The sequence below is a fragment of the Drosophila ficusphila genome, unplaced genomic scaffold (genome assembly GCF_018152265.1).
Source record: "Drosophila ficusphila isolate 14025-0441.05 unplaced genomic scaffold, ASM1815226v1 contig_106, whole genome shotgun sequence".
In the NCBI taxonomy this organism is placed as follows: domain Eukaryota; kingdom Metazoa; phylum Arthropoda; class Insecta; order Diptera; family Drosophilidae; genus Drosophila; species Drosophila ficusphila.
The window spans coordinates 11640205-11657743 of NW_025063993.1; the positions used below are offsets into that span (position 1 = coordinate 11640205).

Consider the following 17539-nt stretch of genomic DNA (forward strand, 5'->3'; position numbering starts at 1 on the left):
GTGTCGAGTCAGTAAGCACACGTGTGCAGCTATAACATTTGCATATACACCGAGTATATGGGCACTCTGCTTTATATTAGCTTGACTTGTTTGCATTTCCCTGACTTTGAAAATAAATATTTATAATATTTTGATAAGTTTGGCCAACAAGAGTTGCCTGAACTTTATATAATAATAAATATTCCAGAGAAATATTAAAGTTTAAAAATATTTCTGAAACATATATTTGCGTATAGAAATATTTCCTTGTTGAGACTGCACTTCAGTAGTTCAGCTAGCTTTTTCTGCAACTGAAGCTCTACAATTTTCAAGTGCATTTGATATACTTGTCGTGCAATACTTGTCCCGACTTTGCAACAACCATCTGGTCCTGAGAATTGCCTAACAAGATGTCGTAGGTTTTCTTTGCCAACAGTGTGAGAATATTGCGGATGTAGAGAACGCTCCCCATTCTCCCTACATAAATGTATGCATGCTTGTTTATGTGTCAAAACACCGTAAACAAGGTTACAATTTTCTTAAAACAAGGAGGGGAAAAAAGGCTAAAACAAGATGAGAGAAACGAACAAAAACAAGGTACTAAGTTAGCCTTTTATGCACTGCGCGGTTGTATAAACAAAGTGGAAACAAAAATTAGGGGCGGAAGGTTTTTGTTTTGTATATTGTTTGACTGCACTTTCGCATCGTTTTTCAGCGTTTACTTAAGACGCCTTATTGCACTTTTCACAAGTTTAAAGGCGCAGAAAAGTTCACAAGCTAAGAAATCCAACGAAAGTCAGATTCGGAGTGAAAGCACTCGGGGATAAATGTTCGGGAGACAGGAAGTGATTACATCTCGGGAGATTTGCAGAATTTCCAGACTTCAAGGGGGTCTGACAACTTCTGACAGACGCTCATGATTCGCTAAACACTGAGGATTTAAGCACTTGGGTAATATAAAATGCGGAAATGGTGCGAGAAGTTTTGCAACATTTGTCCCAATTTCAAATTTCGCATTTCCATTTCGTTGCATCTGCAATATGCTCTTTGAAATGTTTCCTCTGATCTGCTTTGAATGGCTTTAAAAAAAGGAAAAAAGAATTCCTAGAGGAAAATTAATTAAAAACTGAATGCAGAAAGCGGGGAAATTATAAATAGCAAAGCATATTTATATAACTACTATTAGTTGAGCATAAGTTTCTCTCAATTAAACATTTTTTTAAAAGGACGTTTATCTTAAAGTGTCCCCTTTTTTGTTGGTGTAAAATGTTGATATTGATGGACAGACTGGGAAAACAAATCAGTGTTGTCAGTGAAAATATGCAGTAAAAAGGGTTGTGGGTGGCAAAGATGTCTGTCAATCGTTCACTGCTCACGTTGCAAGTGCATTAGAGGCTCCTTCTGCTTCTTACCACTTACAACTGCAAATTGGCCCAAATGCATTGTTGCCTTGTTTCTTCGCATTCACATTGGACTTCCTCTCGAAACACGTCTTCAAATAAAATATTCCGCTGGAGGATTTAATTTTATAGTGCCAGAGGGCAGAGAGGGGATCTGGGGGTCAGTCCTTGCCCGAGTATGAAGCTTTCTAGTTCAAAGGATCATCTGGGGTGCGCAAGTGTAATTCGTATCAATTTATGCAGGACGTGATGCTGCCTCTGATGCGGGATAAATTGGCAGGAACGTTCCTTTTTAGGGAGAGCCAAACCAAAACATTATAGAAGGGATAGAAACTGATGGCGGTTAGGAGAAAAAGTTTTCCCCGGGCGTAATTTATTTTTACTAGAAACTAATTCCATTAGAAAACAATTTTCTATTACGAGCACTCAAGGTAGGAAACTTGTTGGTAATGAGTTGAGAACTATATCAGAGGAACATATTAAAAGTCATCCTCTACTTTAAATTACGCAAGCCCGAGTAAAAATCCTATTACTTCATCTATCCAGCCATTGAACTCTTAGAACTTTTATTTTCCAGTTCCGCTCAAATCCCATTCGAAATATTGCCGAAAAAAGCATCTCCAGTCACACTTGACTTATTTCATTACACATAAGCCAAAAAAAAAAACCATACGCTCGCCGAAAATCATGTTTATAAATAAAAATTCTTTTGTGGCCGCTGCACTCCGGCAATGAAAAGGGCTCGAAAAGAGCAAAAATTATTTCATTGGTTACGCTGGCTGGGCAGAAAGCTGGATAAGTGGGAAAGATCGTGGGGTTTGTGGGGGAATCAAAACAAAAGGCGACAAAACAGGAAGCTCATTCCCGGCAGAAAACCCCAATCAAAAGCCCGAGCCATGCGTGCATGGCAACCAATTCGACCGCGCTGGAAAATGAAATGAAATGAAAAGGGGAAAACTCTGCTGGCGACACAAACTCGCCTGTACGCGTAACCAGCGGCCACATGTCACAACATTAAAAAGTCATTTTGAGTTGTCCAAAACCAGAGAAAGGGACGGCGAGTGAGTGAGTGAGTGGGAGAGCGATTCGGACCATTTGGGAGCAGTTTCTTGTGCCCGAGTCCACGGTATTTGCATCAATTTGACGGCTGCTCTGCGCTTCACTGCCTCAGTGCGTCCCTTCCTCCCTCTTTTCACTCCCTCAATTGCTTACTCAAATATCACACTAAGAAAAATTTTACATTTGTTAAAAAAAATGTATTCGGAAAAATGGAATATGAAATGGAATTAATTTAGAAAAACAAGATATGGAATAAAATTTTCTAAATACTTTTAATTAGAGTTTTATGTTTTTAGGTTTGAGTCGCAAGAGGTTCTGTTTGGGTAATTGAAGTATTTGATAACTAAATTTGATTTTAAATAAATATATGAGTTTTTTTTTTATTAAGAAAGAAATCATAAATTTATGGCAGTACCTAGAGTGTTGCAACTAGACTCTTTTGCTGCTTTATGATGAGCAATGCTCTGGCATCCGCTCGAATTACTTGGTAACAAGTGAGCAACGCATTTCCGCCGGCTTTGTTGTTGTGCGGTGAGCGTTGATGTTGTAGTTGTTGTTGTTGTTGTTGTGCAGATTCGAACCCCGAATTCCAAACTCAAACTAGGTGACGCCGCTCTGTCCGATGACGAAATATGTGCTGTGGATGTGGAATACCTGCCAAAAGCAGCGGCAGCAAAGTCAAAAGTTCAACAACAAGAGAGAGTTGGGAGAGGAAGAGGGTTCAGTGTTCAGTACTTGTGGCTCCACAGTTCACCCGAGTTCATTTGCCGGGGCTCGAAAGCCAGAGCCAGAGCCAGAGCCCATCAGTCGACCCCTTGCCATTGGGAACTTTTTGTTTTGCATTATTCACGAGCATTGCCACATGGTAGCTCACCACAGTGGTTCGAGTGTGGGTTTCCCGGGGAGGCGGCCAAAACTTTTGCGAAAATTTAGGAGAAGCAACTTTCGCTGAACAATAATACTTGCGGATGTTTTGAGAAATTTCTGCGTGGAATAATATACTGTGCTTAGAGTTGAAATTAATAGAAAAGTTTAGTATGAGTTGGCTAGTTGAGTAAAATAAATAAAATCCCAAAAACTCAACCATTTTTATTCTACGGGTGGAATTAAATTTGTTTCATATTTTGTTTGCTATTGAAAAAACCAGAAAGCCCACTGTATAATGGCCTTAACAGCTTATGCCACCGAGTTAAACAACACAACAGAGGCAGACCCAGCTCATTTGTCATTCAAGGGGCATCCTCTCAAGAGGCAGCTGGAAAAAGGGTCCGAGAAAGAAAGGTTTTCCACGGCCATTTACCTCATGCCGCAGTTCCCTCGTGAGGATTTTAAATTTCTATTTGATAATGCGACAATCGTAATTTTCGGGGCCAACAGCTTGATTCGATAATGAGAGCAAAGTTCGCTACTGCTTCCTAATTTAATTGGTCAACAAATTACTTTTCACTTTGCAACTGCGATTAAAGAAGGAAATTTAATTAACTGGATGAGACGCACCTAAGCTGGTCATAAAAGCCGACGTAAGTGGCTAAAAGTTTGAAACCCGAGACTCGAAATTGCTCCATTGTTGCTGCGGGCGAACAATAACAGGGGAATATAAAAGACTGGGGGCGTGGCAGCGTGCCACTGAAAAAGGTTAACAAAATAATAACAAACAAATGAGCCAGTGTTCGAGGGACGTCGGCAGCGCAGTTGCTGCGCAGTCGCCACCTGCCTCAAAAGCAGCGGCGCATGCGCTCATTATTTTTCAGCTTTTCAGTCGACGGCGAGACGTAAAAGCGGCAACAACCGAGAAAACCGGTGGAAAGCAGCTGGTGGCTGTAAATTATATACCATCAAAAGTAACAGAAAAAAAAATCACGCGCGCGTTTTTCTACTCTTTTTTTGTTCATTGCTTTTTGGCCATTTCATGGACAATAAACTCATTTTGCATTAACCACAAAAATCAACAAACTGTGCAAAGGCGGTCGCCATCAATAGAAAGCATTCAAGTGGGTTAAAATGGGATGTGGCAAAAAGCGAAGAAGATGAATGTTTATTTGCTCAGTGAAGTTGTGACCCACAAAACCCCAAGTAACACAAACACTGTCTGTTCGAGTCAATATTTGCGCTGAATGGAGGACAATCTCATCATTAGCATTTGCACACAGCCTCCAGGAATCAATGCATGGTCCATTAATCTGGGAGCATTAATGATTTAAGGAATTCATTTGTCATTTGGGTAAGACGCTCGAAATGCGATTGGGGAAATTAACCATTAATTGGAGTAAATCTTACGATAAACCTGGGGATTAAATCAGCAATGTGTTAGGCATTTGTCACAGAGGAAACAATTTGTGGATGTTATGGGCTTAACTTTGAGATGGGAATCTGAATGAATCTCGATAAATAAATCATACACATTTTGTTATCTATGTAAATGAGTAAATTGAATTAAATAATCAGCAGATTGCAGTGATTTGCATTATTTACAATTTGCAGATAATTTATAGCTTCGATTAAATTCAAGTAAATAAATTGGAATGACCAGCAAAAACCTTTGAATTATCATACTGTTTAGAAACCATTAATTCGGGGAATATTTTGCCCGCCGGCCATGTTTCCACTTTAGATGATTGAGTGTCCTGAGACAAATGGTCGAACTTATTTGTCCACTCACCGACAGGGCCAGCAGCCAAGTTTTCGCTTAATTTATGACCCAAGCCGCATCGAAAGAGGAGTTCGCGTGCAAAGGCTGAAATGCAATTTGCGGGCAACCGCAGCTATGGCAGCAGAAAATTGATTTAGCATTTATTTCCAACTCCCCTGACCTGCAGCGATTGAGGCAACGATGATGTTGCGGCAAGCGAAAATTTCGGAAAATGTCATTTGAAATGTCGCCGGCGGCGGAGCCCATCTTCTAGTAACTATTTCGACAGGGTTTTTTTTTTCTTTATTTTTTGGGTACAATCGCAATGGATGGGCAGATTCAGATCGAGTCTTGAACAATACGCTCTGATTATTCCAGTTCTTTTATTTATATTAATTCTATTTTGCACAATTGAAAACCTATTGTCTGGCCGTATGGGAATGCCGATTGCAAATGATTTTATGTATTTATTTTTGCTAGTTTATGCTCCGCTGACTGTATTCGGTTGCTTTTCATGTAAATCGCTGTTCGGCGGTTTGCCGGTTTGCTTATTTTTCACCCAATAGATATCTGTGTTAATTAATTTGGCGCTGTCATGCGAGTTTTTGCCATTTCCATTTTGGCACGAATATGCCTATTGCACTGCAATTTCTTTTTTGTTGTGGAATAATTTAATTAGCTACTTTTAAATTTATTGAAAGGTCCCAACATCTTTGTTGGAAATATCAAATTGCCAGTTTCAAAGTAAGTGTATTTTTTTGAGCTGTGCTAAATAATTTGTGGAGTTTTAATTAGCTTTTTTCTCATTATTTATTTAAACCAGTTAATGGTTTTTTGTTTGTTTTTATTACAACCAATAGCGCGTTAAAACTCGCTTGCTAATCGCACGCAAATCGCGTTTGACTTTTTCCCTGAGCTCCAAAAAAACGAGAAATTTAACGCGGCGCGTGTCACAATAAAATCAAGTTTAAAACGAAACAAAAATCGAACACGTGACTGGAAAACCAAAGTGAATTTGAAATTTGTACTTGTGCGAAAACAGAGAAACAGAATGTTTATAAACGCCGCTGTCAGTCATAAAATGGCATTAAAAGCAATTAGCAAGTTGCTTTATATTCTGCGCCGAACAAACATATTGCCCGGGGTAATTAAAATCCGAGGCTCTGGAGTCTCAACAATTGGAAGGAAGCGAAAGCGGAAAAAAAGGCACTCGGAGCGTCTAAAATAAAAGCAAAAGCAGTGAGATATTATCTTTTGAAACAATTCTGTTAGGGAACACGCAACTAAGCAATTTGCAGGCATACCACACACAGTGTTGACATCCGCCTAATTAACTTTTAAGTGAAAAGCACACAAAAATGTGCTACATCTTAATAGCTGAAACCATAGTGAAAAAGAGCATTCACATTAACCTTAGCCTCCAACGAATGAGTGAGCCAGTGTGTGTGAGCCCACAAATGTAGGCTGGCCAAAAACGTAATGGAAGCAGGACAAATGAGGCCAGGCCAATGCTAAGCAGTTGGCAGGAGAGCGAGCGTTCAGCACTTTCTGGCTCTTTATTTTTAGTTTTTTTTTTTTTATGTCAGCTGCTTGGTCCATAAAGTGAGGCGCCGCTGCGAAATGTTTTGCGAGGACAAGGACAAACGTCAGGAGAGTTGAGACGGTCGAACTGCAGTCGCCAGGATGGCGGCCTGAATCCCCGCACAGTTAAACATTAGTTGGCAACATTTGCAATTGTAATGTCTCGCATCTGAAATGCAACCATCCGGTAAATGTGTTGAGCTGGCAGCACATCCTTCTCCTCCACCTTGCCAAAGGATGCACAGGAGCAATGAGCAGTCGTCGAGACAGCTGCAATTAACACGGAAACTATTGCAGCACGGTCACGGGGAAATGGAAATGGAAAATTGCCCCCACAAGCTCTGAACTTTGGCCAAAAGGATTGGAAAGCATTTTGCTGGATGCAAATTAGAAGGAGATTGGCGAAAAACTTGTTCAAGGCTAGGTCACCAAAAGGATTATCACAGCTAGTAATTTTAATGGTATGCCAGCCATTATAACATTTTTACTTCAGTTTATAACTTTGTGGGATGGTAAAATTGTTATTGAGTTCGCTGGCGCTTGCATAAAATTGCTAAACTTTTACCATATTTTTCGTTTTACAAACATTTCTTGGGCAAGTTTAGTAAAGCAATTAAAATTGAATTATATGAAAGTTTTTCAGTAAATTTAGATTTAATTTCCGTATTTAAAATTTGGATACTAAATTACCCATAAAAATATTTACTTGAATTTTTCTGTTGAATTTTTATATTTATCTTGAGTAACAGTATAAAAAGTTTAGTCAAGAATCTGCATATAATGCGGTAGCAATAACTCAAGACTACCCAGAATTCCCCGAACCGACCGTTGCTGAACTTACAGCAACCATTTTCGCAATCAATCTGCCAATCCGTGGCAGACGTTTTCCATTTACAAATGGCGAATAGCTTTTCTGGCTTTTCACCCGGTGAAATACCAAAAGTCACAACTGGCGCGGTTTTCACGCTTCATTTGGTGGCTCAGGTAAAAAAGCTGCTGGCTAAGCAATTTTCCCCCAATCAGTCAAGAGTGTAGCCCACCCACCCACACGTCGATTGTGGCGGCGAAAGGTAGTAAGCAAATAGTCCTTTGGCTTAAACGCTTCGAAGAGCAAACTTTCCGTTCTCGTTGCCTCGTAAAATTGTTTGACTTTTATAGGAGAGTCTGCGAATCGTCTGCGTTGAAGTTGCGCTCGAATGAATGATTGCAATGGCAGCCGGCGGTAGAAAACTAATGTTTACGATCCCTGAATCACCATTGCGCCTTAATTTTACTATCGGACAAGTGGCAATGGCTCTTTATGAGGCAATTCCTTATATGTCCCAAGCATCTTTTAGTTCGGAATGATTTGTGGCATAAGAACATGGCTGCTCTTAAGGCATTTTCATGGAGAACAATAAGAATTTGGAAAATATGCTGGCTTATTTGCAAATGACAGCCATAAATTTTCCCAGCTTGTGGTTCTTAAACATATTTGCTCAATTTTCATTAAACAATTTGTGGTTAAAAGAAAAATATTTCGTCTTCATACAGACAGTATAATTTAAAGTATTCATATTCAACCAATTTGTTCAAATATTTAATGAAATTAATAAGTCGAAATCTAATTTAGGATACCATAATTAAATCACTTTATAAATGGTATATTGAAAATAAGTATAATAAATAAAGTCTTAATTGTTGTGCTTATATCTTAGAATCTACATTAAACGTTAACTTTTATTTTGGTGTAATTATATCTAACAAGCAAGAATTCCTTTTCTCATAACAAATCATATTTGTATTTCCATTAAATATAATCTATGGCTTTTTGCAAATTGGTGTCCTTGACTTGAACCATTTATCCTTCTTAGGGGCAAGGAAAGCTACAGCTACCAGCACAACTACGTGGATCGGGTGCGTTTAGAGGACACCACTGGCGGGCACCAACACCACAGCAGCCACCAGCAAACCACCCATGACCCGAGGTGTCCCCAGTTGAGAGCCGCTGGCTGGAGGCACACGCACAAATCGGTTTCCCATCTCGACTTGGCCACCAGCTGTCATGAAGCAGCCGGAACTGGCTTAGGTCGCCACTCGCAGCCGCTGCACCACCACAGCCAGGCGGGTCAGAACCAGCCGGGGCACCACCATCTGCACCACTCGCATTCGCACTCGCACCACCAGCACACACACGCCCAGCCCCACTGGACGCAGTGCCGGGTGGGCGTGGCCGGAAGCGGAAACGGGAACGGGCAGCTGCGGAACGCGCGATCGCTGGACTACACGCAACTCGAGCGGGAGGAGAACGCCTTGGACATCGCCGAGTTCTATTGGCGGTTCGATGCGGAAGCTCCGATCGACCAAGCCGATAGCTACGCGGGTGAGTGACGGCCTTCGGGTGGATTGGAACCACTCTTCCATATCGATTCTAGAAATTATTGGACTTGGAAACGATATCATAGAGATATCAGTTCGATGGTCCGTTAAAAAACTTAATAACTTCCCAACTGTCAAGACAATAAGAATTTGATATTGTTATCTAAATTACCGCTGATATCTTATTGTTTCATTATATCTCAATACATGTTAAATCTCATTATTTATATATTTGAATCTTTAAACTCCAAATTTAATTTTTAAAGTAGTAAAGAAATATTTATTGAAACTGTAGAACACACATTTCTCTAATAAATATCTATTAAATATTCTTTTTTGTAGTACTTCCAATAAGCGGAAAATTCGAGCCTTCGGCAGTAACTAAAACTGGATCGGGATCTGGAGAAGCAACTACCACCAGCACAACCACCGCATCCGGGAAATCAAATGATGGTGCCACAACCACCACAAATTCTGCAGTTGCAACCGCCCTTTTGGACATTTTGGGCAGCGAGTCGTGCAGCTTGAGGAGATCGCGCAGTTTGGCCGTAATACGTGAGGAGACATTTAGCGACCTGCAAATTGGATCGGCAAACAGCAGTCGTCGCCGATCGCAGCTAATACCGCGTGCCCGGCTCGTTAATCGCGGATTTTTCCGTGAATCGCCACGGTAAGTGAATCATTAACACGAAACTACACAAAAAAAACTGGATTTAAATTAGAGAGATTTTTTTGTTAATCTCAAGCAACTAAAAACAACTTAAAGATGGATTTAAAAATTGTAAAGCCTAGAAAAAGTTGTAATTCTTTTTATTCTTACCTACTTGCTATATTTTGTTTAAATTTAAGGCATTACTTTTTCTATAGTAAACTTTTCACTTTAATGCAAATTACAGTTTTTTCTTAAAGAGCTTTTTAAAGAGTTTCCGTTCTGCGTCTTAAACGAGTAACTTAAAGGTTTGCTTAGGTGGAGCAGCGACAAGCTAAAATTATCTTTACTTTGCTCTCGAGTGTTTAAGGCCCGGCCGTCACATCACGCATACGCCGCGTAAACGCCGGCTGATTTGAGCTGGGTTCTGGCCGTGTCAGCTAGTCAGTCGTTGAGCGACACTCGCCGCAAACTCAACAGGTCTCGGCACAATTTTCAGTTAAAACAATTCGCGAGCCTCTGGCCAAATTGTTGCGGTCGGTTTACTGTCGCTGTTTCGTTTATTTTTCGTTTGTGCTGGTGGTGGTTTCGGTGGTTTGTGTTGTGCTTTTTTTTGACTGCGCCGCCGGTCAGGGTCAAAAATCCGAGGTCACAGTTGCATTAAGCGAAAATAGTCAATGTGCCGGTGGCTGCGGTTTTTGATTAAACCTTACCATGATTGGCGACAACTGCAAAGTCCAAACTATCGAACGATTAAGCTCGTTACATAAGAATCGCTTTTACGAGCAGTGCAAAACTTTAGAGCTCGAGTGTTTTTCTTTCGTAATTTGCTCGATTTTTCCAGTAAACTTGTGTAATTAAAATTGCAAAAGTTGTTGTTTAGTGTCAATTGTTTGGACAGCTGCATGTTCGAGTCGTATGAGTCTGGGGGATTGTGACAGGGAGCTGTAAAAGCTTTTAGCTACGCCCCAGTCATTCTGCCATTAGCACACACGTTATCCTGCGCATCCTGGCGATGACAGCTGCAGCCGTTCGCCGTTGCCATTGCTCTTAGGATCGCATCCTTCCTCCTCTGTCGACGGTTTTTATTTAATTTGCCGCAAATCGTCGCGTCAAGTGGCTGGGTAAACTATCAACCTCCCCGCTCGAGTGCAACGTGCAACTGAAATGCATCCGGACCAAAGTCCCACCCAGCTCAACATTGAAGAGGGATAATGGAGGCTTTTAGTCTGAGTGAAATATAATCCCGATTCAGATCGATAACAATAATATCATTAATGAAATAGAAACGCTATTCGAACTTAATTAAGGTTATTAAGAGCACAGCAATTATAAAATGCATTAGCACTGATTAATGGGTATTAGAATTCTAAAGTTCAAAGTTGAGCTATGCTTTCCTCTCTTTATCAAAATTAAATGCACTTTTCCTGGAGGAAGCTTAAGTTTCCTGTAACTAAAATCGGAAAACAATTAGACAAGCCATTTAAACGGCTTTCACTTTACAATAGCAACACTTTGTATAGGCCCATACCTTCGTCACCGATTTGACACATTTAATTTCATGTTTGCTCCCCCAACTCTATCAATCACCTGTCGCTGTTTTCTTTTTCTGCTGCAGTTGGCTGCCCATTTGAATGACAAACAAGAACCCACTTTTGACTGCCTGACATTCTCAGTTCGGTTACTGTTTGTTTATCTGATTTGTGTGGATTGATTGATTGAGACATCACATGACCGAGACTTTTGCATTTGAGGGTCTTTGAACGAGGCCAACAAAGTAGGGAGATGTGCAGGCAGGCAGGCAGGCAGTCATCATTCCATTAGATGTAATTTACTTATGATAGGCCGAATGCAAAACAATAGCGTCATTAACGAGCCCATCCTCCCGTTTCGATTCTCCCACCCGCAGATTGAACGGCAAGCCGAGTCTCGCGACCTTGGTGGGTGAGCAGCCAGCGGATCAGCCGGCGGATGACACCCAGAGCCAGAGAAGCAACTCGGGCACTTGCGATTCGCATCAGCAGCAGCAACAACAGCTCCAGCAGCAACACCAGCAACATCAACATCAGCAACAACAACCGCAGCAGCAACATCAGCGGCTTAACCGAGAATCGCGTGACTTTGATGTCTACTACGATAATCTGAAACGCTTGGACGCCTTGGCTTTGGGACTCGGTGAGCAATTGCATCCTTGGCACAACGACAAGAGCGATTTGGAGAGCCTCAACTCGGATTATTTCAAGAACTCCCTGCACCAGAATCACCTGGAACAGCAGCAACCTTCTTCTTTGGAATTCGACGCCCTTGAACAAGTGGCAACTGATTTGCTCAAAGAGAGGCCAAGGATTTATCAATCCAGGAGGCAGCAGCAGCGCAGAAATCTGCACCACTCGAACTGCTTGCAACGCCACTTGGACACGGGAGGGGAATCCTGTCCGGAACACAGTCAGAGCAGTGTTTTCCCGGAGACCACCACAAGTAATTCGGATGACCAAACGGACAGTCCTTCGCTGTCGGAACAGGAATACGATTTAACACACATCGAGGAGATCTACCAGCAGGGCAACGAAGGGGAGGAGAGCTACGAATTAATTAGTCTTACCACCACAACAAGGACACGTTTCGAGAGCAGCGAGGAGGGTGAAGGCGAGGAAAACCAGGCGGAGGAGGAGGTTGTGGAGAGTCTAACCACGCCCACGGAACCACAGACCAGCGATAGTGATAGCACTTTAAGGCAAAACCACAACGAGCAGCTGGACAAGTTGATAGCCTACGATTCGGTGTACCTCTCCTCTGAAGACAGTTCGGATTGCACTTTAATTGGCGAGAGCTGCGAATCCTTCGAGCAGAGAACTTTCACTAGTTGCGGGGAAAGCGGTGAGTTGGAAACACGCAGCTTGCTCCACATTTCCATTGAGGATACGGTCTACGAACCTCAAGCTAAGCAGCACAAAAAAGGCGTAAATCACGAAGATCAACCTGCCTCTTTGTTAACCACCACAGCGAAAGTTGAGGCGCAGATCTTTACGCAGGTTCTGAAGGTAGAGCATACACCCAAGCCCAAGATCCTAGCAGTGGTGGAGAAACGCAAGTTGAAACAGGAGGAAGTTAAGCAGCAACCGCCGGAACTGAAGCGACAGGCCACCGACTCCTTTGTAGTCACCGCCGCCAGCAAATCCAATCTCACTGCAAATCAATACCATAGCCTGCCGGATGTTAATATCGGAGTGAGCCTGAAGGTTTGCGAGAACATAGACAAGGAGCTCAGGTCATCCTACAACCAGCGAAAGCAGCAGCAGCGCAAGGAGGCCAAAAGGGAGCAGCAGGTGACCCGGGCGGAGACCTACGATTCCATCAGACGCTTCGGCAGGGCCCATCAGAAGGCCAGGCAAAAGGAGTACCAGGAAAGGGAGAGGGAACGCGAACGGGAAGCATCAGCCGCTCTGCAGGAAAAGGATAAGGAAAGGGAAAAGCCAAGGATAAACAAGGAATATCCCGCGCAGGAGCGGAAAATTGAAGTGAAAGAATCGTCAAAGGTTCAAGAGGTAATCAAGAAAAAGGAGGAACTTCCAAAGGAAAAGGCAGAGGAGGAAGAGGAACCACTGCCTCCACCACCACCGCCGCCACCTTTGACAGAGGAACCCCAACCAGAGAGCAACCCAGCGGAAGTGGAGGAGGTGGAAGACGACCTATCTGAATCCATTTCACAGCCGGAACAACCGAAAGAAGCGCCCGTCATTGAGGTGGCCAATTTCAGCAGGCTAATCGAGCGACGTGCCCAGGAAATCCGTGAACGACAGGAGCAAATTAAGCCATCCTTTCAAATCATTGTCACCGACGCTCAGAACAATATCATCCAGAAGGAGGCCATTGCGGATAGCAAGGAAATTAGACAGAGAACAAACCCGAAACCGAACACGAACACGAAACCGAAAACAAACTCAAACTCAAACTCGTCTTGTAATCCCATTCAACGCCCACTGCGTCGCTCGGTGAGTTCGTCGAGTGGCAAACCGCTGGAACATCGCATCCTCAGCACCGGTGCTCCGATTTACAAGGCTCGACCCGTCAAGGTTCTGCCCTCCTCGAGCAGCGATTCGAGCTTCTGCCGGGGCAAAATGTCGCGACCCCAAATCCTGCATGTCGTCGATGGAAGGGCAGGAGTTGCCGGTGGCGCAGGTGGAGCAGGTGGTGGCAGCCTGCAAAGGAGGAGCAGTGCCAGGAGCATAGCGAGCACAATTAGTTCGGCAGGAGGCGAGGCGGCTAATGAATACCTGCAAAAAGTGGATGCAGTCAGGTGCTACTGGAACAAGCTGGCGGGAAATGAACCAGAAACACCGAAAACAGAACAACAGCCGACAAAGGAAAGCCAGCCAGGCTTGAACTTCCAGTTGGGTGGAGAGACCACAACACAATGCACCGATAAATCCCCAGTTGGCAGTGATTTCTGCAGCATGATGCCGCATCCATCTATAGAAATTGTGGAGCTCGGTGAGGGTGCTCAAAAGGCCACGATAGTAAAGGCTGCTGCGGAGCAGGACGAGGATCCAGACGAGGATCAGGATCAGTTCGATCACATTCGGTACAAGGTACTCAAATCTCAGCAACTGATTCGCAACAATTTCCTCTCCACGAGAAACAAAAAGGAGGCGCAGTTCGATGGTTTAATTCAGTACCTGCAGGAGTATAGTTTCCAGGAACTGCTGAGCAACAACAATGTGGTTATAGTAGAACCTGTGAGGACAAAGATTGAGCGGCCTCTGCAAGTGGGGATTAGTAGTGGTTCTAGCACTACGACTGTTCCACCTCCGAAACCCCCTAGGGTGGCAAATGCCTCGGGTTCCCAGCCACGGAAACTAAGGAACCGACCAACTGGAGGAGCTGCTGCCAAAAGACACTTCTTCTACCAACCTGTCAGGGTGAATAGAGAACTCTACGAAGATGAGCTACCAGATCCCGATACAGTCCGCAATGTTCGTCGTTTCTTCGAGCAGAATGTCATGCCAACTCCTGGTCAGGGATTACTAGTGCAGTCCCAGCAGAAGTTCGGTGGCTCCGCCTGTCAGTTGAGTCCGAAATCCCGGAGAGCCAGAGGCTATCGATACCTGACCATTGATACCAGCTTTGGAGGAGCCGGAGAAGAGCAGCCCAAGGGGATGGAACTTTTGGAGGAGAACAAGGCCAAGCACTGGGACAATGCCAGCCTGTCGAGTGGCATTTCCAGTGGTGATTTGAGTTCACCCTGCGGGGAGTATCTTCACCAGGAATCACCGGTAATAGCCTGCAAGGATGTCCATGTCCAGGATGTCGTTCGGAGGCACAATAGCAATGCTGCCAATGCCAAGGCTCGAGCGAAAATAGCCAGCCGACGCACCTGGTGCATGGGAACAGGCCCTGGCGGAGCTGGTGCCAATGAATCCCTTTATCGGCAAATTTATGAAAACAATTTGGGACATTCCGAGCAGCAGGAGAATGGGGAGCATCTGGAGGAAGAGGACGACGAACAGGATGACCAGTACGAGGACGATGTGGACCAGGATATGTGCGAAAACTATTACGTCAGCAATGTGAGTACACCGCAAAAACATTCCATTTTGTTCAATACTTTGTATTCGAATCTTATCAAGTACTTCAGATAGTCCCATTAAATGCAAGATAATTTGTCTCTCAACGATTAAACGTAATCTTATAATTGTCTTTTAAGAAGTTTTGATTATCTTATCAAACAAAAACATGTTAATTAGCGAAAAAATTAATTTTTTTTGGTTGCCAGTTTGAACTTTGATACAACAACTAAATTAATTAAAATATGCAACGAAAGTTTCTTTATATTAAGTTGTAAAAAAGAATTCACCGTTGATGGAGGAATTTCATTAAGCTTGGTTGCGTAAGCTTATACTTTTTATATCTGTATAGCCTTCTGGGCGAGGCCCGTTTGCGTGTGGCTTTATGGACCATTAGCCTTTGATGGGAGGCCGTCGACTAATCTTTTCCGTTTCTCTGCAGGACGTGCTGGCCAAGATAAGGGAATGCGGCTCAACTGTCACCTACTACGGAGGACGGGTGCTGGACAAGACCGCAGCCAGCAGCACAGCACCGCCCACAAAAGCCACTCAGCCAATCACGGGAAGCGGAACCCGCTCTCGAATCCGTCAAATAGAGTCCTGCAATGTATGCCTGCCGAGCGAGAGATGCGAACATCGATTGCAAACTAAGCAGACGACAGCAGAACAGCAGCAGGACTCGTACCAAGGTGGGTAAACAGAAATGTCCTTGTCATGTCCGAAAACCAATCTTAAATTGCCTCACACATAAAGAAAACTGGGTAACAAAACAATGATGGGTTAAAAAACAGATTAAAAACCAATAACACCAATTAAACCAATTAAAAAAGCTTTGCAATATACTTAAATAAAATTTTAAATGTTCTTATGCTCTGGAAACTTTTAGCCACTTTCTCAGATAATCCCATAATCCTTTAATCTCCGACAGAATATATTACAAACAATACTTTTTCACCACATCTACATTTTCATTACTTAATCCCACAACATTGTGAGCATAAAAACCCCTCCACGAGAGTGTTAAACCCAAATGAATATTCTTATCTTTTTGTCACTGTACAGGCATCAAATTTAAGCTGGTCAAGTCCAACAGCTGCAGCAGTCGACTGGAGTTGGCCGGAACCGGAGAAGATGAGGTCAGCGCCGACAGCGAAGTGGTTCGAAAAATGGTCCATCACTTCGAGGCGAATCGAACAGCGGCGGGCAATGATGCCCAACTGACCATCAACAGTCAGAGTCAGATAACGTCGGCGAAGGAGTTGGAGGAGGTCCCGCGACGCCAAGTGACAGTAAATAATCACATCAATGTGCTTGGGGACGTGGTGGCCCAGGAGCTCGGAAGGGCTGAAAACTTTAATGGGCAGCCGGAGAATGGTTATGGCACAGAGATGGTGGTGCCCACATACGAAAGTCAGGCCATGAACATTCGCCTCGATGTGACCGAGAATAAGAACAGCCTGCAAGCTGCTGCCAACAAAGTTTGTCGCAATAAAAACGTGGACTTGGCCTACACGTTGGTTAAGCCAACGACAAATTCTCAGAAGGGCAAGCCCATCGAAGCTCCGCGCCAGAAAATTGGAAAACAGCAGCGTGAAGTGGAGGAAAATGGGGAAAATGGCAAAAATGCCGTGACAAAGAGTGTCAAGCTGGCGAAGGCAGCCGCACCACAAATCATCGTGCCCGTGGATATTCACAGTCAGACGTCGATAGCTGCACCCGCTTCCATTCCCGAACGGCGATTGAGCAATGCCAGCAGCAGTAACTCGGTGGTGGACAAGACCGTAGTTCGTCATTATGTGGCCAATGATAAGAGCATCTACGAGCGGCGCAAGTACGATGAGATTGAGTTCGAGGAGTTTGAGGTCTACGATCCCAGCAAGGAGCCACCACCTCAAGTCGAGGGCGGTCCCGAAAAAGTACCCACAGATGCTGAGCTTTACGACAGCTTGGACGACAAAGTGTGAACGAAACTAATGCTCAATTCATCTACAAACGACGGCAACGACGACTTCTTGGGGTTTTGGGTTAAGGAACAAATCAAAAGCGTCCACATCGGTAGCGTAATTTAGCTTTACAGGTAAAGCCAAAAGATTATACCGTTAACTATCCAAAGTATAATATATTATTTTAATTTAATCGCAACTCAACATTTGTTCACTTGTACATTATAAATTTATGCCTAAATAAATATGCAATTTATTTAACGAGCTGGGACAGGTGTCGACTAATGTTTTATTATGCATTTAATTTACAGAAAGCCTATGTTCAATCCCCCCTTTCTCTTGTATACTGAAATCATCTATTGCCTCTATTACCTTTC

The 17539-nt window shown here is 43.3% G+C and overlaps 2 protein-coding genes across 8 annotated transcripts in view; one reads left to right on the forward strand and one right to left on the reverse strand.

Moving 5' to 3' along the window:
- Positions 1-17539, reverse strand: part of LOC108093088 (calcium uniporter protein, mitochondrial) — a 43511-nt gene that overhangs the window by 12853 nt on the left and 13119 nt on the right. The gene's annotated exons all lie outside the window — the stretch shown is intronic.
- LOC108093019 (protein javelin) lies at positions 390-17433 on the forward strand. Its single transcript, XM_017192923.1, has 6 exons — positions 390-394; positions 8502-9010; positions 9349-9676; positions 11565-15222; positions 15662-15908; positions 16282-17433. The coding sequence occupies exons 1-6, from the start codon at positions 390-392 to the stop codon at positions 17181-17183; spliced, it is 5649 nt and encodes a 1882-aa protein (XP_017048412.1). The 3' UTR covers positions 17184-17433.